General features: G+C 34.8%; 1 protein-coding gene across 8 annotated transcripts in view; it reads right to left on the bottom strand.

Annotated features, from left to right (window-relative positions):
- epha4b (eph receptor A4b) overlaps positions 1-23,912 on the bottom strand; it is a 248,000-nt gene that overhangs the window by 176,660 nt on the left and 47,428 nt on the right. For all 8 annotated transcript variants that reach the window (XM_073920825.1, XM_073920799.1, XM_073920805.1 and 5 more), the window contains 1 exon segment: positions 4,219-4,283. In XM_073920825.1, coding sequence (XP_073776926.1) covers positions 4,219-4,283 — 65 coding nt within the window.

Raw genomic sequence — 23,912 nt, 5'->3', positions numbered from 1 at the left:
GACATACTCGTGTAGGGTGCGGGCAATCTGATCTAGCGTCTGACGGCTCTATTAAATCATTTAAAAGGCGGCTGTGAAATCCCAAAGATTGATTTTCTTTTAAGCTCAACATGGTTTTCACAAACTCGTTTATTTTTAGACCACTTCGGGTTTATCAAAAAAAGGACAGAACAGGCTTTTTTTTACTCCAAATAAACGGCTTCTCTTTTTTCCCCTGTTCTCTGGCACAGGGGATTGTGTTCCAGCTTTAGAGACTCTTAATCTTGACGCCTTCTTCAAATAAACCGGAAGTGAGTAGCTAAGTTGGTGTTAAGCCGAACATAAATGCCTCTTGGCAGAAAACACATAACTTTTTTTTTTTAACAACATTTTTTATTTTAAACCTTGTCATATAGATTAACAAAGGTTTAAATGTTCAGTTTAGCAAAAATAAAGAAAAAATAAACAAGGAACAATATATAAACTTTAAATTAATAACATTTAAAAGAAAAAATAAAAATAAAATAATAATAATAATAATAATAATAATATTAAATAATACAGCAATAACATGGATATAACTCTCTAAAAAGACATAGAATATTTTCCAAATAGGCCAAAATATATTAATTAAAAATAGGTTGTCTTTTCTAAGAAAAGGCAAGACAAGGTTATTCCTTTATCCATTGAGATACACTATGGCTGTTTCTCAATTCCAAGAACGGCGAGAACAGACTTGCTTTCTTGTGAAACCGTTCTTGTCAGGTCATCTCAGAAGAAACTCGGGAGACCGCGAGAACACAGAATACATCCTGTGAGAATTGAGCAGGGCCGGATTAAGAACACATTGGGTCTTGGGGCTATAGCAAATCCATATATATATATATATATATATATATATATATATATATATATATATATATATATATATATATATATATATATATATATATATATATATATCGCTCCATATTATTTCTGTCGTTTTCATAAAAGGGGCAAAGTAAACTTTCATAAAAAGAGTTTGCTTTCTTACTAGTTCAGCTAGACTTATTGTAAAGCATAACCGTGGGTATTTACTTGAAATACATACTTCGCAATAATAGACATTTTGATAACTGCTTGTGTAGGCTATTTGTTTTGTTCGCACACTGTCTTGGTTATATTGTGTGATGTAAGGATTGTACGGGCCACGCGACATGGACTGTAACTGCCGACCGAGGCTGCTTCACTGCTTCAGTTATGAGTCTATTCAATATGATTCTGCCTATCCCAGCTTCTGTAACTGCATGTACAAATTAATTAAGGATGAAGACTGCTTGAATTTTATTTTTTGTTCTACGACAAGCTTTGTTAGCCTACCTTTGACTGGACAGTTCTCGCGGTAGTGCCAAAATGAGGAACTGTCCTGGGAAAAATGGGACATCTGGTCACCCTTATGGGTGACTAAAACAGGGCTATTCATTATTCTGGCACTGGCATCACTGTTTTTGAACAGCAGTAAACCTAAAGGAAAACTTTACATTATCGACGAGAGAAAGCATAACGCAAAGAGGCATTTTCCGCGTCATAGTGTAAATAAATGTTAATCCGGCCCTGGTAATGAAAGGTTGTTATCTTCCTGATGTATTTTTAACAAAAAATTACTTAATCATTACAGCATACCTATGAAGATTTATTGTATTTTTCCCCCTATTTCTATATATAAAACATGTACAAAATCCCTACATATATATATATATAAGAAGACATGAAGAAATACTCGTTACATAAACGCACTAAATCGCACTTCAGCAGCATTTATTTAAGAGCACAAGAAGGACGTGCAAGAAGTTTTGTGCACGAGTAGAGGAAATCGGCGCGTAAGCAAAGAGATCCGCATGCTGTAGGCTATTACATAAATGCGATCTCGACTTCTACTACTGCACTCACGGCATTTGTCATTTGAAATAACGTCACAGGTAGTTCTTGTTTAAAAAAAAGGCCTGTCACCACAGCTGGAAAAAATCCTAGAGGAAACACTGTGTGTGTGTGTGTGTGTGTGTGTGTGTGTGTGTGTGTGTGTGTATATATATATATATATATATATATATATATATATATATATATATATATATATATATATATATAGCATAATACAATTAAAACAGATTTTAATATGAATTTTAGCAAATAAACACCCTTAATGTGTTTATGCCTTTATAAAGATTTTCATGGTAATGTTTACTTTCACTAAGTCACTTAGGGAAACTCTTGAGATAAATAAGCTATTTCTCCTAACTTGATGCATCCTCAATATCAAGAACACATCCTGAAACTTTTACGCATTTTCTTTTTTTGCGGTCTTGAGTTTTGGAACTGAACTTTGGCGGTTGATAATTACTTTACACAAAATCGCTAAAGAACGCATATTGAGAAACAGCCCAGGACTGTCTTCTTTTACAATTACATGTTTACATAGGTGCATAGGCGCAGTAGGTAGTGCTGTCGCCTCACAACAAGAAGGTCACTGGGTCGCTGGTTCGAACCTTGGCTCAGTTGGCGTTTCTGTGTGGAGTTTGCATGTTCTCCCTGCGTTCGAGTGGGTTTCCTCCTGGTGCTCCGGTTTCCCCCACAGTCCAAAGATATGCGTTACAGGTGAATTGGGTAGGCTAAATTGTTCGTAGTGTATGAGTGTGTTTGTGAATGTGTGTGTGGATGTTTCTCAGAGTTGGGTTGCGGCTGGAAGGGCTTCCGCTGCGTAAAACTTGCTGGATAAGTTAGCGGTTCATTCCACTGTGGCGACCCCGGATTAATAAAGGGACTAAGCCGACAAGAAAATGAATGAATGAATGAATGAATTGGCTTATCAGTGGTTATCAGCTGATAGATATGGGCCAGTAGGGGCCTTCTGTGATGCGGTTCAGAAGGCTGTAATCATCCATCCACATGATTAAACAGCTATAGTAATAGAGAAGACTCCAGATCCAAATCTGTTTTTACATTACTGTGACAGTTGGGTTTTGGGTTTAGGGTTGGGGTAGAGGTAGAGGTATATATATATATATAATTCTCGTGGTTAATCAGCTATACTAATAGAGAAGACTCCAAATCCAGATCTGTTTTTACAATACTGTGATGGTTGGGGTAGGGGTAGACGTTATTAAAATACAATTATTGGGGAACTTAATAAATACTATAAATAATTGCCATTAATTAATTAATGTGTTTAATCATTAATGTGTTATCTACAGCCGATTAGCAATGTGGATGAATGATAAGCCTACTAGAAGGCGCAGAAGGCCCCAACTGGCCCATATCTATCAGCTGATAAGTAGGCCCACAAGGAATCTGCGCGCACAGAATTCCGCAGATTTTCCACAGAATTCCGTAGATTTCTGCTTTCTGATTTCTGATTTCTGTTTATTTACTTGAGTAAATCTGTAAATCTGAATTTATTAAGTTTTTATTCAGTAATTTATTACTTTTTCTGTAATATATTAAGGTTTTAGTTATGATACTCCGCTGGATACTCCCAAAATAATTCCGCAGAAATCCGCAGATTCTTACCCAAATTCTCCACGGAAATAGCAAAAAACGTCCGCAGATTCCGTCTGGCCCTGCTGATAACCATTGATAATGCCCATTCAATCGAATGATAACATTCAAATCAGCTGAAATCAACAGCAATCTTTCATGTTTGGTCACATTAAAGTTCAATGGACAAGTATGCAATATACACAAGCTAGCATCAGGAAGAAAATTACTTTATCAGTTTGACTTACAATATTCAGTATTTTAACCCCAAAACAATTGACTTCAGTTCACTCCCACATGGAACATGCCAAACTAGACTTTACATCTGAATCCACATCCAACAACGCACACATAAAAAAGTGACTTAATTTTGTGAAAACTTGAGAACGTGCTTAAAGCCTGTGTTTCCCAATGTACTCAATATTTGCTCTTATGAATATACATGTACAGGTCACGTTTAACCATATGCAATTTCAACACATTCGAGACGCGACGACATAATTACAGATGATTGCTTGCAGAGAAAAATGTGCAAGAAGAGTTCAAAAGTGGAGCACATTATTTTGACTTAAAAAATGTCCACGCATGGTTCAAATCATTTTCAACAAGCTCCGAGACAAAATGTTCCATAATTTTGGCTGGTTGCAGAAGTCAGAATTGATTGATTGGGTTTGTGTGGGCTTGTGTGTTTGTGTCTTGGGTTTGATTGGTTGTTTTACTCACCCCTTCAGCAGGATAGGCCTCCCAACCAAGGTCTCCCAGAGCAGACATTGTGTCCAGCAATGTAACTAGATGTCGAGAAAGAGCACATGGGGAGAGGGAAAAAAGAAGAAGAAGTAATGATTTGATAAAGTTCACTCAACCTCGTGACATATTGTGAGCAAAACAAGCTGGTTTAGATGAGATTGCATATTTGGCAAGTAAATCACAGAGCAGTTGCAGATAATCAGGTCTTTAGCCTGGGGGACGAGAGTATAACCCTAGGGTTTAAATCATTCCTACAATGCCCTCGTTCATCTAACAACAACACCCAAGGCTGGGAACCAATTAGGAGAGTAATACTGTTTTGTAAATCAGTTATATCAATAAAAACACATTCATGTCTTGCGTGGCATCACCAGCAAAACAAGGTTTGCTCTTGATCATCGTATTGATGGCTTTATTTTAATTTCAGGAGAATATGAATGTTGAGGAGAATGGGTCAACAAACCATCTATGGACTAGCTACTTAATTTATTATGCTAGTTTCTTTAAAATCTCGCACATAGAGTTTTTTTTTTTTTTTTTTTTTGCTATTGTCTACATTTTAGGCGAACTGATCTTGGCATTTACAGATTTTTTTGTCCTCTTTCCTGTTAAGATTGAGGATGTATGTAAAGTAACTAAACATAAATACAAAAAAAAAACTTATGGAACCTGTAGGTCATTAAACCATAACATGTTAACTGTTGATTTATTTGTTTTCTTTAACTTAATGGTATGAACCTCATACCATTTATGGTCATAACATATTTACAAAACAACATAGAATTATATCAAAACTACAGTGCGTGGATGGATGGATGGATGGATGGATGGGAAACAATAGACAGATAGATGGACAAATACATTGATTATAAATACTATGGATGGACCGATGGAGGGGTTAATGTGTACATGGATTGATGGACAGACAAGAAACAATGGACAGATATACGGACAAAAATATATTGGTTAAAACATTATGTTAATACAAACTTTTCCCTTTTATTCTCACAATAAAATAATCTGAAGGTCATTTAATGATAACCTGTTAACTGTTGATTTATTTATTTTATTTAACTTATATTTTAAGCTCAGCTCTGGACATTTGAGGTCATAAAATAAACTTTATAAAACAACATAGACTTAATGTTAAACTACAGTGTGTATATCTATGAAACAATTAAGAGAACACTTGAGATTTTTTGGATTTATATAATTTAGATTTGTAATTTGTATTATGTATGAGAAAACATAAGCTTATGTTTTACAGTAGTTTTGAACTAAAGCATACAGTTTAATAACATTTTGTCTTTTATATATATATATATATATATATATATATATATATATATATATATATATATATATATATATATATATATATATATATATATATATATATATATATATATATATATATATATATATGAGGAACTTTTTCCAAGAAAGACACTCAAATAAATCATGTGCACTGTGTATGCAACCTCTATAAGTCATGTAAAACAATAAATTGCAAACTAAAATAAATGTTATTTGAGTATATGGTTTTAAATTTAATATTTTATGAGGTTAATTAAATTTGCATTTAATTAGGAATTTTTAAGAAAATTTAACACTTTTTGTTGATTTTGCAATCGCGAAATCGCAAAAAAAACAAGGGGGTCTGATCTAATCATTTATATAATTTAAATAATTATATATTTTCATATAACAACAAAAATGTTTCCTGTTTATATTTTTTAAAAATGTAAAAAATGGAGCAAACCTTTAAAGAAAAAAAAAACATTTTACTCAAACTGAAGTCTGATAAATCCAGTAAATCCAAATTATTATGCAAATTAAATATTTTGTACTTCCTATACAATAATAGATATCAAAGTTATTAAGTACAACATTATTACTTAATTTCATTATTGATTTTTTAAAAACGTAATTACATTTATCAAAATTATGTAACCAAAAATTAGTTTTATTTCCTAAATGAAAGAAGTACAACTACAGTCAATACAAGATATCCTGCGTGATAGCATGGCATTAACAACCATGCAAGTCATTGGCATATAAGTGATTTAATAACCCTGTTTACCATTCATGTTCTCAGAAGAAGAAATTATAACACAAATTGCTTTAAGAAAATAATAAGGCATTGAATGAGTGTAGAACCACCGCAATATTTTTTTCCTTTGAGTGTGGAAGGGAGTGGGAAGTGTGTTTGATTTACAGTGACAGTCCAGTGTTGGTGTAAGATTAATGGAGTCATGTTTCATAAATATTTTTCCTCAGGCTGACTGTAATCCTTAAGTGGTGCAAGGGATCTTCTCTACCTCACAAACTGCACACAACATAAAATGTCCAAATAGTGAGGTGACAGAGAGCTGTGAATGTCACTAGCCCATATTACATAGTGATTAGCCTATGATAAAAAAGGTCAATTGCATAAAAATGCTTAACGTAGAACAACAAAACGGCTTTAGTTGAGACCAAAAAGAGGTGGAAAACATTAATTTAGATTTCAGTTAACTAAGTTGTTATACTCTAATATGATTAATATATAAACACAACAAAAATACTGTTTTTAAAAAAGACATTAACATATTACAGCAGCTTATTCATCAATTCTCTCCAAAAGAGTAATCTCTCCTCTCTCCTGTCTCCATCTAAAACCTCTGGATTGATGAAAAGCGCTTTTCCAAAGAGCTCCACGCCTGATGCAACACATTACGCCCCGGTGACGGTGACATTTGTAAATAAATAAACTAGCAGCGAAAGTGTGTCAGAGTGTTTGCTGGAGCCATTTGCTCTCTTTCTCTACAGAAAAGGTCACTCTTTAAAACCACACACGATGGATAAAGGGCCTCTCTGTATAGTCTCTGTTCTGTTCTAACTACTGATTACTGAAGTATTTAATAACACACAGTCTAATGGAGGGTGGAAGCTGCCACAATGCAACCACCGGGTTGATGAGAACCACTAATCTGGGTGTGTTATAGCAGAACAAACAATCGGCAAATAGCAGAGGACGGAGAAAGCTGGCAGCGATGTGGAAAAAGCAGGTGGAGGAGTGTTACTGTATATCGGTTATTCAAAGAGCTGCTGATAAAGCCTGCGGGGGTGTAACAGAAGACTTTATTTAACTGAACACATCACACTTCTGCTCTGAGGAATCACAAACACAACTTTGTGTCTAAAGAGCTTTCCAATAAAACCATTTACATTTCATTTTTGGATGGATGGATGGACAAATATATTGATTATAAATACTGTGGATGAATGAATGGATGGACGAACAGACGAATAGGAAACAATGGACATAGATTAATATATATATATATATATATATATATATATATATATATATATATATATATATATATATATATATATATATATATATACTGTGGATGGATGGATGGATGGATGGATGGATGGATGGATGGATGGATGGATGGATGGATGGATGGATGGGTGAATGGGAAACAATGGACAGATAAATAAATAAATAAATATATTGATTTTACATATATTGATTATAAATACTGTGGATGGATGGATGGATGGATGGATGGATGGATAGATAGATAGATAGATGGATAGATGGATAGATGGATGGATGCATGGATGGATGGATGGATGGATGGATGGATGGATGGATGGATGGATGGATGGATGGATGGATGGATGGATAATGGATGGATAGTAAGGGTGTGACTAAATTTTGTTTGGTGCGCCTAAAGTTTTGAAGTTAGGAGCACCGGTGCTACCAAGAAAAAAGGTTTATTTTAAGCCCCGTTAGACCTTAATCGGTAGTGAAAATTTTCGGTTTTAAGAAAATGTTAAACGTAATAGAGGCCCATTAAATTATTCCTTCATAAGCTTATTTCAGTCAGATAATTCATGCTTTTAGATCCACTAAAAAGGCAGGTGACAGTCAAATCAGGCAGATCTGTGCTGTCTAAAGAAAAGGTGAACACTCATCTTTCTGAAAATAAAACAAATGCTTAAAAATTGATTGAAACTGAGTTCCATATAAAAACTAAATTGTTCTTGTTTAACTACTACAATATTACATTTATTATTTATAGGAAGCTTTTTGGTTTTAAGTATAAAGAATGATTTGTTTTATTTGTTGTTAAGCAGAAACCCCAAAGGTATAGATCTGTCACTGTTTGAAGTAAAGAAAAAAAAAGATCATACTTTTTTTAGGATGTTAGTTTGAATACACACACACAAAAAATACAATAGAAGAAATCCTCTGGCTTTTTTCTTTTCTTTGCTGTATTGAAGAAACATACCGAACCATGACACCACTGTGTCGTATCAAACCGAACCGTGATTTTTGTGAACCGTTACACCCCTAACAGAGAGATAGAAAGATATTACACTGCTTATACACATTTTCACTCTTCTTCTTGTTTTGTTTTTCTGTCCCTAAAGAAGTGAATCTGCCCGCATCTGTAACTCTAACTAGACTTGAACTTGATTTCTCTCAGCTGAAAAACTTGGCCATTTGTGTCTCGGCCCAGCTCAAATTCATCATCCAACAAAACCCGACATCAACGACTCAATATCAGATCAATTCCAGCAAAACACTTTACAGTGAGATTCATATCTCGCCTCATCTCGCACTTATAACAAATTACACAACGCCTGATCTCACACTTCCAGTTATCACTGTCTGATAATATACCATGAGGAGTTTTACCCCATCCTTCAAGTAGAGGCTTCATATTTGCTGCTGAAATACAGTTTTCCCTCAGCACAATGTGAATTATTTTTCCCATGACCGCCTCTGTTGTCTAATGCCGCAGACTGCATGAGCTTCTCATAGGGTTTTGGTTTCCAACAAACATGCTCGGGTATCGATTATCATCGGCGGGCAGCATTTTACATGCGCAAAAAAAAAGCAGAGAGACAATGGGACCGTGTTACTGGAACAGGACGCCCCAGAGACAAGCTAGAGTCCACTTCAGGATTTTATTGTGATAAATCATTAAATACGACACTTTTATCATAATCCATTGATCTGTTGCACTTTTAGTCCCTTGCATTAGCAAATGTCTGCATGAAGCATGGGGAGAGAAAAATGTTTCTTATCATGTAACAAATGGGCTGATATTTAGCCATTTTGATGTGATCAGCATTGGGATATAATAGGATATTTGACACTTTCTGAAATAACCTAAATTTAAGTAAGGGTTCACACTTGGCAGGTTTGGCTTGATTAAGATAATCTCTGGTGCAACTGCTCTGTTAAAGCAGCTCATTTGAACGTAAATACTGCAATCTGAACCTTAGTGTACACCAAAAAAAGAGGACTGAGACACTGCAAAGATTTACTGCATTTTTTTTCACAGTCAACTTCACATTCAGTCTACTTTTTAAGTACTTTTCTGAAATATAGGTACTCCTCAGAAATATACTTAAAATTCCACTTAAGTATATCTGTGTAATAGTGGCAGAAGAGCCTTAAAGAGCCCATTTTATACATTAAAAAGGGTCATATTTTGATTTTAAAGATCTCCATCAACAGGCTGATATGCACGCAGGGTCAAAAAACACTTTTATTGTCTTACAGTATGCATTTATTTTTAGCTAATTATCCCATCGACTCCCGTATGATTTGTTCCCAAACCCCTCCTTAGTGCAAAGCCTGTTGCGATTGGTCAACAGTTTGTTGCGCGAGACAGAGTGAAATGCCCAGCATGGCATATCAACAATATTGAAGTAGTCAGAGTGCATAGTGTATGCGTGAGCATACCAGCCAAAACTCCTGTTTTTCGCCGGAGTCTTCCGTATTTTAGACTCATCACCAGCCACCCACTCATTTTGTTATTTATCCCGGAAACTCTCGTAATTTCACAATAACTTGAGCTCACAAACATATTTAAATTCGTAAACAAAGCGTTACTCTTCGCATTTTCAGCGTGGCATTAGACACGATATGAGAATATAAAGAGTTAACTAGATACATTACAAGGGGTTACAAGTAAAACAACACAATTAAATACATAATTTGCAAGCTAGAGAAAACAAGGAGGCAAACGTTTTAATCGCACTTACTTACACTTGAGAAATGGAAGAAACTGATCTATGATTCACTGATCCATGTACTGATAAAGTTCCTGTAGAGCTCTGACAAAGTCACTTACATCAATAGTCTTTTCTGATCCTTCCTTTAACAAATAGCAAACGAATGCCCCATTGTAAGTGTTTAGATTCCAGAAGCACTCGAACAGCACAAGGCTGGGCTATAATGCTGAGGTATTTTATACCTTACTATATAAAGCATACTTACATAGCCATACTTCTTAATTACTTAGGTATACTTAAAAAAATGAACTTAAATTATACTAGACAAACCAAAAACAGGACATAATAGCACAAGATTTGACCATAAAAAAATCTCATATAGTCTCAGTGTTGTCCATTAGAAAATGTGTCTCAGTTTGTCTATAGCACATTTGACTCCTTAATTTTTTTAAGCTTTTCAAAAGTTCTAAACTGATAACAATGTACCATCACACGAACACACAGCATTAAGTTTTTCTTTTTTTTTCTTTAGGTCTTAAAAATTAAGCAACAATTTTAGAATGATTTTACAATCATGACAATAAAGACTTGAATAAATGATGGTAAAAATTCTATTGTAATACTATTTCACTATATTACAACTTTTAATGCATTTTCAATGGAACATTTCAAGACAGACAGAGTTACAAAAAATACTTAAAACTAATATTTCTCATAAAAAAACTAAGACGTAGAAATTAAAACAGAATCAAAAGAAGATAAAAAATATATATATATTTGCTTATGTTTTTATTTATTCATTTATTTTTAATTCTAATTATTATTAAATGAAAATTCTGCAACTGTAGCAATGGCTTCAGAAATATCCATTTTGCTCATGAGCAATAACCTAACACCTCCAGAAATTGAGACCAACACCAAACATGTCCTCTCTTTTTTCTCCTTCTCTCTCTTTATCCACACTCCATGATCCTCTCTCTCTCCCTCGCTCCTGCTGTTGAAGTGCTTGAGTTCAGGCCAGGGGTGATTACGGACGCTTTGAGTGTGGAGAGCTCAGTGTTCCTCTGGCTGTGATCTCCACTTCCATCCCCTTTCCCTTTCTAATCCCGGCGGAAGAGCGGCTTTAATCTACCTGCCAGCAATCAAACGCCCCGCCAGCCCTTCCAATACCTTGGGCAGATCCACCCGACTTCACAATGAAGGCGGCAGCCAAAAAACACACGCTTTGTCGCAGGTGTGAATACATAGAGTGCCAACTGAAATCGATATGAAGATTAAAAGATGGATCGTAACAGCCTACCTACAGAACACATTAAAGCTGTGTTCACACTAATGCATCTCCATTTTAACAGGGAGAAAATTATTCTCGTTCATACAGGCATTTCCACCAGGTTTCTGAAAAGATCTCCATCCACACTGCATGATTAAAACATGTCAGAAGTTACTAAATTCATTCATTTATTCATATCCTTCGGCTTAGTCCCTTATTTATCAGGCGTCGCCACAGCGGAATGAACCGGCAACTATTCAAGCATATGTTTTATGCAGTGGATGGCCTTCCAGTCGCTACCTAGTACTGGGGAACACCTATACACTCTCTCATTCACACACATACACCATTCACATACATAATCCACACAGAAATACCAACTGGCCCAGCCAGGACACAAATAAGCGACCTTCTTGCTGTGAGGCGACAGTGCTAGCACTGAGCCAATGTGCCACCCTGAGTTACTAAATAAAGCAAAAAATAATAAACATACTTTTAAATTGATATGGATTCCCTTTTCCTTTTGTACAAAGCCCTTCCTTTTAGGGACGATCTCTCCCCCATTAGCATAGACAGCCCTGAGTGAGAAGCAGCCGCTCAGGTACGAGTTTTAACTCTGTACCTGCTGGGTAGTTTTAGGATGGCAAATAAACACAGTTTTCTAAATAGACTGCCTTCACTTCTTTTGACATTTTCTGTTTTTCACATAGATAATGGGAGTCCTGTTTGGAATCTGGCATTAATCTTATGTATATGCATTTGTAGCCCTGCCCTCTTTTGAAATGATCACAATTCAAGTTTGGAATTTGGATTCAGTTTTAGTTAAGAGTAATCAGGCAGGCAAGGTTAGTACAGGAGCGAACAGTAGCAAAAAGGTAATTCAAGAGAGTAGTCATAGTAACAGACGAAAAGGTCGAGTCAGGTGAAAAAACAAACAAGCAGTCAAAACATAGTGATGGACGACGTGAAACTGACGTTTTGACACAGCGTCGAGATCCCGAAGTGCAAGTGTTTTGAAACACTGCACCGAAGCATGATCCGAAACACCCAGGCCACGTGACTAAAATGATAAGAAGCACCCAGGTCACGTGACTAAAGCAATTCAAAGCATCGAATATTTCAGAAGCGTTTCAAGACCTAGCGAATCTGCGTTTGATTGACAGTGTCAGGAAAACCCTCTATCGCATGTAGCCTAGTGAACCTAGTGAAGTGTGATGCAAATGTCATGAGTTTGAATCCCGACTTGCACAAATGCTCAGAGATTGTGTCTTGGTGTATTTTAAAAATGTTATTTTTTTATGACCAAAACAAGACATATTTATTCACAAAGTGTTTAATGGGATGTCAGACCAATATTACAACAAAACACGTTACAAGAACAGAGCATTTTAAAAGTAACATCTATAGCTGCATCACCCTGGATTCGAACCCTTATATCTGTATGCTAGTCCAACACAATCTCACAGCAATTTGCAACTATTTGATTTAGTGGCTAATTCGTATGAATTTGTGCGATCTAATACATACAATTTACACAAATTAGCCACTAAACTGACAAATTGTAAAATGTTTCCTCGTGAGATCAAGCTGGCTAGTCAGGAAGTCTCACCGCTCCACTAAATCACTTGAAATCTTCATTCTACAATGTGAGGTATAATTCTTCAATTTGTGTAACTGTTTCTTTGCTAAAGCTGTTCCAGAGCAATACATAAAAAACTTACCACTAGGTGTCGCTTTAGACACGGATTTCAAAACATTTAGAAGATTCAACACATTTGCTTTAACTGTTTCAGTGTTTCATGAAGCTTCACTTTGCCCACCACTATCAAAACATGGCAAGACAACACAGTAAAAACACTTCGTAATGCTTACTGCATATGACAAGAATCAGCACTGGATAAATGTGTGAGTGGTGAAGATATAATCTATGTAATCAGTCATGACAAGCTTCAGCTGTGTGTCTGTAAATTAGAGATGAAGCCTGAAACTGGTGTATAACTGCAGGACATAATGGGAAATGTAGTTTGGGTCAGTGGAAAATGTGATGTGTAGAGTCTTCTCTAGTGTGTCTGGTGGGCACTCAATTTAATGACCGTGACAGTAATAAAATAGAAAAATACAAAATATAGAAAATATGTATTCACAGACCTACAATTAATAAAACAAACTAAATGATAATGACGTCAGAACCCAACATCAGGCCAACGTTAATGTTCAACCTAAAATCCAGCATTCAACCTAAAATCAACCTCAAATCAACCAAATATCGACGTCTAACCATGTTACACCTTGTGTAGACGTTATCACTATGACATCTATCAGATGTTGGATTTTGGCCACTTTCCAACACAACCTAAAATCATCCAAATATCAATGTAATTTGACATTGTTATTGGCTGTCAAACTAACGTTGTCCTTAGACGCTGGCTAGACATTGAATTTTGGTCACCTGACATCATGACCTAAATGTAATCTAATATTAACGTCTTATGATGTTGTGTGCCAGCTGGGTAATGTCACTCATCGGAAACAACATAGATATGCATGTATCAATTACTAACAAATTGTATTAAGGCTAAACAAATGCTACACTGTAAATATTTTTTCATGGAAACACACCTTTGTACTCCACTTATGTTTCTGTATTTGCATAAAACAGTATTATTTGTCAGCTCAATGCAACGGGCACAGCCTGTACACCATTTAAACTGTGCAATGTAACATTTTCTATGTTTATATGTGTATTTGCCTGAAACAAGGGTATGATCTATTATGTGCATGCAAGATGCTCAAACGATTTGTCATTCGACTGCTAAAACAACATTAAAATCATCATTTTGGGTCTCATGGATAAGAGTAAGACACCATTTAAACTGTAATGGGTTTACTTTTATTAGTTTATGCTCACAAAGAAAGGCATTGTGGCATTGGAAAGTCAAGAAAACATTCAAGATGTGGTTTCTTTCATACTGGCTTCTTTGAACTTGAGTTTGCCCCACAAAATTGAAACAAAACGCATCATGTGACCAGGGTTTGACCAATTAGAAAAGGATACACAATGATATAAAAGAGCCAATCAATCAAGGAGCAAATTTGTTTAGCCAAGTTTATTTTCAATAGTTTCCATGATCCATGTATTCTAAAACTCAACCTCACATTTTTTTTATATTAAAACCGCTCTGCAGTGTCTCCAAAAATCTTTTTTTTAAGGCTCAAAAAAACTATGAAGCAGTGTCAATATCAGTCAAAACCATCATAAATGTTGTGCTTTTTAAAAAATAAAAACGCACTGGCGCAAATTTAGCCTGAAACTAACACCCCCACCCCCCACCCCCCCAACACACACACACACACCACTTTCATCCTCTCTATTACATTTCTCCATCTGAAAAAGGCTGTCAATGGCTCTTAGGGCCTTTCGTTCCGCTCTCAGTGGCAGGGGCCATAGAGGTACAGGGGTGCAGCAAAAGGGGGAAACTGAAGACTTTCTCTCCAGTAAGATATTAAGGAATGTTTGGAGTCGGTCAGCTCTCTCCACGCTGGGTCACTCAGCAGCCAATGGGACATTAGTGAGCACATAATCACTGCCGAGGCCAAGTCTGTGTACCTGCGAGCAGATACAGCATCATGGCCTGCATCCCTAATGAGCCAAAGTCATCAAGAAAACATATGGAAGGGACCGTCTCCTCTTCCAAACTCGCAGCTGGCTTGGAATGAAGTATATAAAAGCATGCTAGACAGATGATTGATATATCTGTGAATATATTTGCATTGGATTGAAGGTATGTATTCAATATTTTATTGAAGAATGCCGCGGTTTATTTTTCGAACACTTTTTAACACTTATAGATCATATATTGTTGTTTTGATTCCTGTTTATGGCTATTAAAGTTGTCTAAAATCATTTAACTTATATTGTTTGTCAATTTAAATAAAATGTTAACTACAAAATCTTTACAAATAATTAAATGATTAATTAAAGTACATGTACAACAAGATTATTTCATCTTAATTTAAACAGAAATTACTAGAACTAAATGAAAGCTTTAGGAAGTTTTGTTAAGAACAATATGAGCAATTCCATGCAAATGCAAGTTCCATGAAAGTTTTCACAAATAAAAAAAAAAAATGCAAAACTATTTCTACATTTATTGTACAATATGTTGTCAAGTGCCAATTTCACATCTATCACATCCATAATGGAGAGATGTCACATAACCATAACCAAGCTTTCAGAAGACGATAATATTAGGTTAGATTTAGGTTGTGACGTCAGGTGACCAAAATTCAATGTCTAGCCAGCATCTAAGAATGTTATTGTGACATCTACTGTAATAATGACATTAAATTACGTTGATATTTGGTTGATTTTAGGTTGTATTGGAAAGTGACCAAAATCCAATGTCTGATAGATGTCATAGTGGTAACATTTATACAATGTCAAGGTGTAACATGATTAGACATTGATATTAGGTTGATTTTAGGTTGGACATTGATGTCGGCCTGACGTTGGGTTTTGACGTCAACCTGATTTTCATTTTCAAACAAAATCAAACATCCCCACGGCATTGGGGTACAACAGCAATATGACATCATGTTGACATCTGGTTTTCTTCATAAATGCAAAAATGTTAAATAAAATCAATCATTTTTGTTCTATAGAGAGACAACTCTTATCCTTTTGATAAGCATTGTTTATTTTGGGTTGTGCAGTTTAAATCACAGAATTTTTACAAAATAAGTTGTATACTGTAAACTCACTTTTGTGACTTTTTGGTCACATCCATAACGCACATTTCATTTCCGCATTTAAAATATAAAACGTTTACAGATTAATAATTTTCTGAATCCATAACTCTGTGGTTAGTTTTTTTGAAAAATATAAACAGATATTTCAAAGTAATGTTAACATAGACCTTCAATGGAATTTATGTTTTGAGTTTTTACTGCAAATGTCACATCAATAATGCTGGAATTACTCGTATACGGTTAAAGGCAAAATTATTGAACCCTCTTATAAGTCTTTTATTATTTTTCAAATATTTTTCTGAAGTGATATTTAACAGAGCAAGGACTTTTTTTGCAGTATGTCCTATTTTTTTTTTTTCTTATGGAAAAAAAAAATGAAGACATAGGTTGAAGGAAAGTATTTTTTTTAGTTTGGCTTGAATAAAAGCATTTTTATTCTTTTTAAAATCATTTTTAGGTTACAGACACTAGGTCAAATAGTACAAAAAGACAGACAAAACAATACAAATCACACAATATGCATTAAAAAAGACAATTATGCCAATATTTAATCAAAGGTAACTGAAAACACACCTTAGTAAGCTTACTGTATAGTGTTTATCAACAACATCAAAATGCTATTCTGAGACTTCTCCAATCGCTACATAAACTTATAGATCAAATTTATTAACGCTAAAAATGATCGAAGTCTTACCTTACAAAATTATTCACTTGCACTAGAACATCTATGATTTTTAAGAAGAATCCTCATACAATCATTGTATGCATTCTGTGGCTTATGGAGACTCTTACTTTTTAAAATTTTACTACAGACGAGCTGTGTATAAAGAACTGCAATAAGTTCTAAAGAGGTTTACCTAAACCTGCTCCAAACACAAATAAAACTCTCACCAGCTATTTTAATTGGGCATAACATTTGATGTTCCCTGTACATATCATTATCATCACTTATATCTTCAGTAATAACATTCCCTTAATATTTACCAGTTTTACAAACATCTAAAACTTGCCCTGACAAATAAAAATTTGGAAAAAAAATCACATCTCTGTGTTCTTTTGCTCTACACGTCATGTAAACACTCTTTTTTGAATTATATTGCACATCATATTACACATTATTAGCCCCTGTAAGAATAGTTTTCTTAATTATATTTTGCCACAAAACAAAACACTGTTGTCTAAAAATGTGTTTAATTAATTAACCTAACTTGCCTAGTTAACCTAATTACGCCTTTAAATTGCACTTTAAGCTGAATACTAACATCTTACAAAATAACTAATAAAGTATAATTCAGTCATCATGGCAAAGAGTAAATCATTTTAAAGAATATCTGGACAAATTAAATAGAAAAATAAGTCAAATCTCACAGGGGCTAATCATTTTGCAACTGTAGATTAGGTAATGCAACTGACATTACCTGCTTGTACCACATTAGTTTTGACCAGAGATGCACAAACTAGGGCCCGCGGGCCAAAGATGGCCCATTGTAACCTTTGATCGGGCCATCAGAGAAGAGAGGGAGAGTTTTGAGAAGGGTTGGAGTTAATGGTTTTAATACACACTGTCAATTCTAATTTAATGTAGTGTTACATTTGTTAGTTTTATTTTTAGGCTACGAAAAACATTCTTGAATTAAATGTTTCAATTAAATGTAGATGAAGGCAGGTGGAGCTTGACTAGTGTATTCGGCATTAAACTACATTATTCTATAAATGGAATTCTTATGTTTTCATTATAATAGGTTCATTATAAACAGTAAAAATATATAATGGATGGGTTAATATGCTTAAAGTGAAGTTTTCTATTTATTTATTTTTTTAATTAACGAGGAAATTATTCGTGGAAACTTTGTAATACAGCTTGATATATTTACCTTCAGCCCATATCCTTCAATCAAGTTTGTTTTTTGGTCCTTCATAAGAAAAAGTTTGTGCACCCCTGGTTTAGACATTTCTATCAGACACTTCAAAGTCACCACGAGTGGGATATTATTGATATTTTTCAGTGTGTGTGTTACATTCACGTCACTTCCGGTGTGTGGTACATGCCCTCTCCGTAGGGAATCTGTAATTGTAAATTTATTTCGGGATTTGTAAAAGTGTTTTGCGTCTTGTTATTTTTTTTTCTAAAATGTAAATTTGTTTTGTGCTTGGTAAAATTGTGTTTCCTATGTAATTGTGTCTGATGATAAGTAAAAATGTTTTTTAAAATGTAAATTTCTCTCGAGCTTTGTAAAAGTGTTTCACACTTAGTAATGTTGTTTTGCACTTCCCGGCCACCGTAGTCTACCCTTGAAAACGGTTCATTCATTAATTTTCCTTCAGCTTAGTCCCTTTATTTATCAGTCACCACAGTGGAATGAACTGCCATCTTACCCAGCATACGTTTTACACAGTGGATACCCTGTCAGCTGCAACCCATTACTGAAAAACTCCCATATACTCTCAAATTCACACACATATACACTATGGTCAATTTAGTTTATTCAATTCACCTATAGCACATGTCTCTGGACTTGGGGGAAACCGGAGCACCCAACGGAAATCCACACGAATATGAGAACATGCAAACTCCACACAGAAATGCCAACTGACTCGGCTGGGACTCAAACCAGCGACCTTCTTGGTGACAGTGCTAACCGTGTTTCCCTACCCTTGAAAATACTGCATAAAAATATAGTAAAACTCAAAAGAGTCATGCCTGTTTGTCCTGCAAAAGTTCCTTAGTATTTATCTGGAGCACTGCAAAAAAAAAAAAAAAAAAAAACAGACAAGCCCCGACACACACACAAAACTGCAGACAGGAGAGAAGTAGAACTGAACACACACACACACACACACACACACACACTGACAATCACACAGGAGGACAAAGCTCGGAGTCATGGCCACACAAAGCTTTAAAAGACAAGATTTTTGAATGACAGCATCTTCAAGTCCCTCGACACCAAATTGGCCACAGGAGGGAAAGAAGGAGAGGAAGCTGAAAAAGAAATGTGTGTGAGTGACTAAGAAAGTGAGAGAGAGAAAGAGAGGGAGACTTTCAGTCAGTCCGGGCTCAAGCTCATTGGCATACAAATCTTTCCCACAAACACATCTCCATTCTGCTTCTTTTTTCCACCCCTATCAGCTGCCAGGTCGCCCTGCTATTGTGCTGCCAACATCAGCCTCGGCCCGGAGAGAGGAGAGTGCACAGAGAATGAAGCCCTCAAACAATGACCAGTCTTTTCCTCTCCTTTTCATCTCTTTCATTCTCATTTTCCTCTGCCATTTCCCACTGGCCATCAGACTCTACATGAATCGGGGGGGAAAAAAACCATAATCACCTGGCTTTTAGATGGATTCCATTTCGGAATTTGATTAGGTAAATATTGCATACATTTTACAGATAAAAAAAAAATCTATAATTCAATTAAAAAAAATGCAGTTAAGCATGCTGTTTAGTCCTTATCATCACTTTTTTTGAATTATCAAAATGGTTTGAAGTTTTTTCAATGTTTTTTTATGCAAAATAAAGAAAATTATTTCAAAATGTTTAAACAGAAAATACAAAAAAAAGAAGTGTCAAAGAAAATATTAATTACATATACAAAATTAGAAAAATATATAATATAAATATTAATGCTGGGCAAATTAACACGTTGTTACAGCATTAACACATTCATTAATAAATTCCCACAAATATTTTATTCCATGTTTGTGCAGCTGTTTTTTTACTTTTTAATATTTTGGAACTCTGTTGTTCACTGGCTCTTAATCCAAAGGAAATCCACAAAAAAATATGTACTTCATAGGTTAAAGTCCCTTGGAAACCAAAACTTAGTTGTTGTTGTTTTAAAACATTTTACTTCATTCTTAACCAGAGATGCCCAAACTAGGGCCCGTGGTAACCTTTGATTTGGCCCACGATACCATGTGAGAAGATAGGGAGAATGATGGGGATGGTTCAGAGATTGTCATTTTTTGTTAAGTTTTATATGTAACTTTTAATTGGTTTGTTTTATTTATTTGCTACAAAAAGCTTTAACTGAAATTAAGTGTTTCAATTTAAATGGATCAAATGAATCATACTTAGTTTAAAATGTAGCCTACATACTGTCACCCGGCAGATAGAAGACAACGCAGAAATCTTGGTGAGTCTAGTGTATTCAGCACTGAACTATGCTGTTATAAATTGTGATTGTTTTAATGCAATCCGTTAAGATTAAAGTTATGCTGCATTAGTTAATATGATTCAAAATAATGCTTTCTATTTATGTATAAATATTATGAAATGTATTAGAAAATTACATATGCCATCTTTAATATAATATACTTTGGTATGTTTATTTTCGGACCACGGCTCTTAATAATATTTGGATTTTGGCCCTTAATACGAAAAACTTTAGGCATCCTTGCTCATAACAGTGACAGCTGCTATAGAATCAACTGTTTATGTTGTTTCCTGATAAAATGAAAGGTTTTTGTTTTTGCCTGTTAAAAATACATTTATAAATGCTAACTTGATGTTGTTGCAACTGTTATAATGTTATGATCAAGCCTCTGAAATCTGATAATAATCTAAAATCTGAGCATAAATAAAAGCTTTAGCAATAGTTCTGCCAAGAAGACTGATACGTCACATCATTCATAAAAATTATCTCGTCAGCCTATAACAACCAAGCGCACTACATATAAGCCCATCTTAACAAACTGCACATCACAGTTCTGCAACATAGACGGGGTTTACGCCAAAAGACTTTATGAAAGGACAGTTATGAATTTACATTTATCCAAACAATTCACAACAATTATCTGCCTCCTAAAAAGTCTTTCTGGTAGAACTTAACTTTTATGACAAATTAGGAAACATTTTTATGTCCTGGCAGTGGCAAATACACTGCAAAAAATGCTTTTCTTGCTTAGATTTTTATCTTGTTTCTAGTCTAAATATCTAAAATTTCTTATATCAAGACGCATTTTATAGACAAGCAAAACATATTGTCTTGTTTTGAGAAATAATATGCCAATATTAAGTGAGTTTTTCCTTAAAACAAGCTAAATAATCTGCCAATGGGGTAAACAAATTAATCTTGATTTTTCTTTTGACGTAAGTTTATTTTGCTTACCCCATTGGCAGATTATTTAGCTTGTTTTAAGGAAAAACTCACTTAATATTGGCATATTATTTCTCAAAACAAGACAATATGTTTTGCTTGTCTAAAAAATTCTTCTTGATTTAGGAATTTTTAGATATTTGGACTAGAAACAAGATAAAAATCTAAGTAAGAAAAGCACTTTTTGCAGTGTATCTTTGGTTGTAAATTTTATTTGATTACACCATTTAAGTTGAGATTTAAAATATTTTAACTGCTAACATTTTATGGAAATCATTTTGTTGTTGTTGTTGTTGTTATTTATACACTTATAAACTTTAAAAATAAAAGTCCAATTCTTTTTATTATTATTCATTAATAAAAATATACAACCACAATCAGGAGATCAATAAAAGAGATCCAAAAAGGAGAAAAATACAAGCTACATTAGCTGCAGAAAGAAAAAAGTCTAACAAAACAAAGAAAGGGGCAAGTAAAACTAAAGGAGTGCTTAATTTTTGTGTGTAACAATTAATCGTGATTTTTAAAAAAAACTAATCGTTGCACAGCACTAATCATTTGATTTATTTTTGCATACTTTTTTATAATATTTTTTTAACATTACAACTTAGCATTTTTATTTATTTTTTTCCAATTTAAGCAATATAATAATGTCTTCAAAAACACACCAAAAGTATTTTAAGTATTTTTAAGATTTACAAAGATTAAAGTTTGAAATGTTTGTTTCAGGTCTATGCTCTAAGATTGTAAACACCTCATAAATGCATTATAACTATTGTATAAGTATAATATGGTATCATAAATGCCCTTTCTGACCACCACATAACATGGCAGCACAAGGGGTAAATAATTCAAATGACCAATTAATAAACCAACAAATTGAATTACTTAAAGTAACTAAAATTCCACTTTAAAAACATTTCTAAAATGACATTTCAGCTCCTGTTCAATGTCACCGAACTGTTCTTCTGTCACAGTGTGGTTGCAGTAGCGTGTCGTATAACATCAGAAACTTCAATCTAAAGGAAAACGAGAATTAATTTTCACCATTATCCTCTTCCTAAACCTCATTCCATCCATTTTCAGTGCACTTACTTGTGACCACCAGCAGCTCTGCGGTACATTATGGTATCACTTTAACTATTTTCCCAACAAAAAAATGCTGCTGCCCCATATTTATAACATACCCGGTCTGTATTATTTTCCAGTTAAGAGGTGCATGACTTAAATTACACCTCTTTTATCACTGTGTGTTGATCATCTAAAGTGCCGTCTCAAGAACCGCATAAAACTGGATCAAGTCACAAAGACAGCATGTGATATCTGAGTGACCCAGGAAACAGGCCGTCCTGAGCAGGATGTTGGTTTTGGCTTGTGAAAAAAGAGATGCGCCGTGAGTGACAAGGTCGCATTGCGTCGAAATGTAAATGCAACTTTTGTTTGACCCAACACACAGGACAAACAGACGACTATCATAAAAAAAAAACTGAGATTTGAAACATGTGGAACGAAAACAGCAAGATATTTTATCCAGTCAATAACACAGAGCTGAGTAAACTGAAAAGCCCTGCTGTTTGTTTAGCTCTGCAATTTTCCTAGCACAAACCTCACACACACACACGCACACAAAACAAAATCTAAAAGCAGACAGATGAATTCAATTAAAACAAATAAAAGGTCAAGACTGGGACCCAGCGAGACCGTGGGGAGAGCGGAGAACACAGCGTGACGTTTCGAGCCAGGATCCATTGTGTTGACTAGCCTGCTAATGAGCTTCTAGCGAGAGAATCGGTCACCGAACACAAGAGTCAGAGGCGTTAATTTGTAGAAACAGAAAGGAAAGAGTGGAGGAGTTAAACAGGGGGGACAGAACGACTCATTTGTTTGAGACCGAAGTAGTTGTATCTGACAGGGCAATGCACTGGGCCTGCAGAACACATAGGACATCCCGGTGAATATAGGTCAGCAGCCCAGCATGTCACAGGAAGTGTTTCTTTACAAAAACAATAGACGGAGCCCAAACAACCACCAGAGTTCAACCAAAACAAATGACCCATCTGGTAAAATGATCCTTTTTGACCAAGAAACTGCCTTGATGTTTCCCAGACTGATGATTTAGGCTGAATGTAGGCTAAAATTTGAGGCTTATGATGTACCTAAATTTATTTTGTAACAATCCATGATCTTATTGTTCATTTAATTCAGTTTTAATATACTCACTGGCCACTTTATTAGGTACACCTGTCCAACTAATCATTAACGGAAATTTCTAATCAGCCAATCACATGGCAGCAACTCGATGCATTTAGGCATGTAGACATAGTCAGACAATCTGCTGTAGTGCAAACTAAGCATTGGAATGGGATAGAAAGATGGTTTAAGTGACTTTGAACGTGGCATGGTTGTTGGTGCTAGATGGGCTGGTCTGAATATTTCAGAAACTAATTATTTACTGGGATCTCCATGCACAACCATCTCTAGGGTTTACAGAGAATGGAGCAAAAAAGAGAAAATATCCAGTGAGCGGC

The sequence above is a fragment of the Danio rerio genome, chromosome 2 (genome assembly GCF_049306965.1).
Source record: "Danio rerio strain Tuebingen ecotype United States chromosome 2, GRCz12tu, whole genome shotgun sequence".
Classification (NCBI taxonomy): Eukaryota; Metazoa; Chordata; class Actinopteri; order Cypriniformes; family Danionidae; genus Danio; species Danio rerio.
The sequence above is the reverse complement of the archived record's forward strand: the minus strand, read 5'-3'. Positions and strand labels throughout refer to the sequence as shown.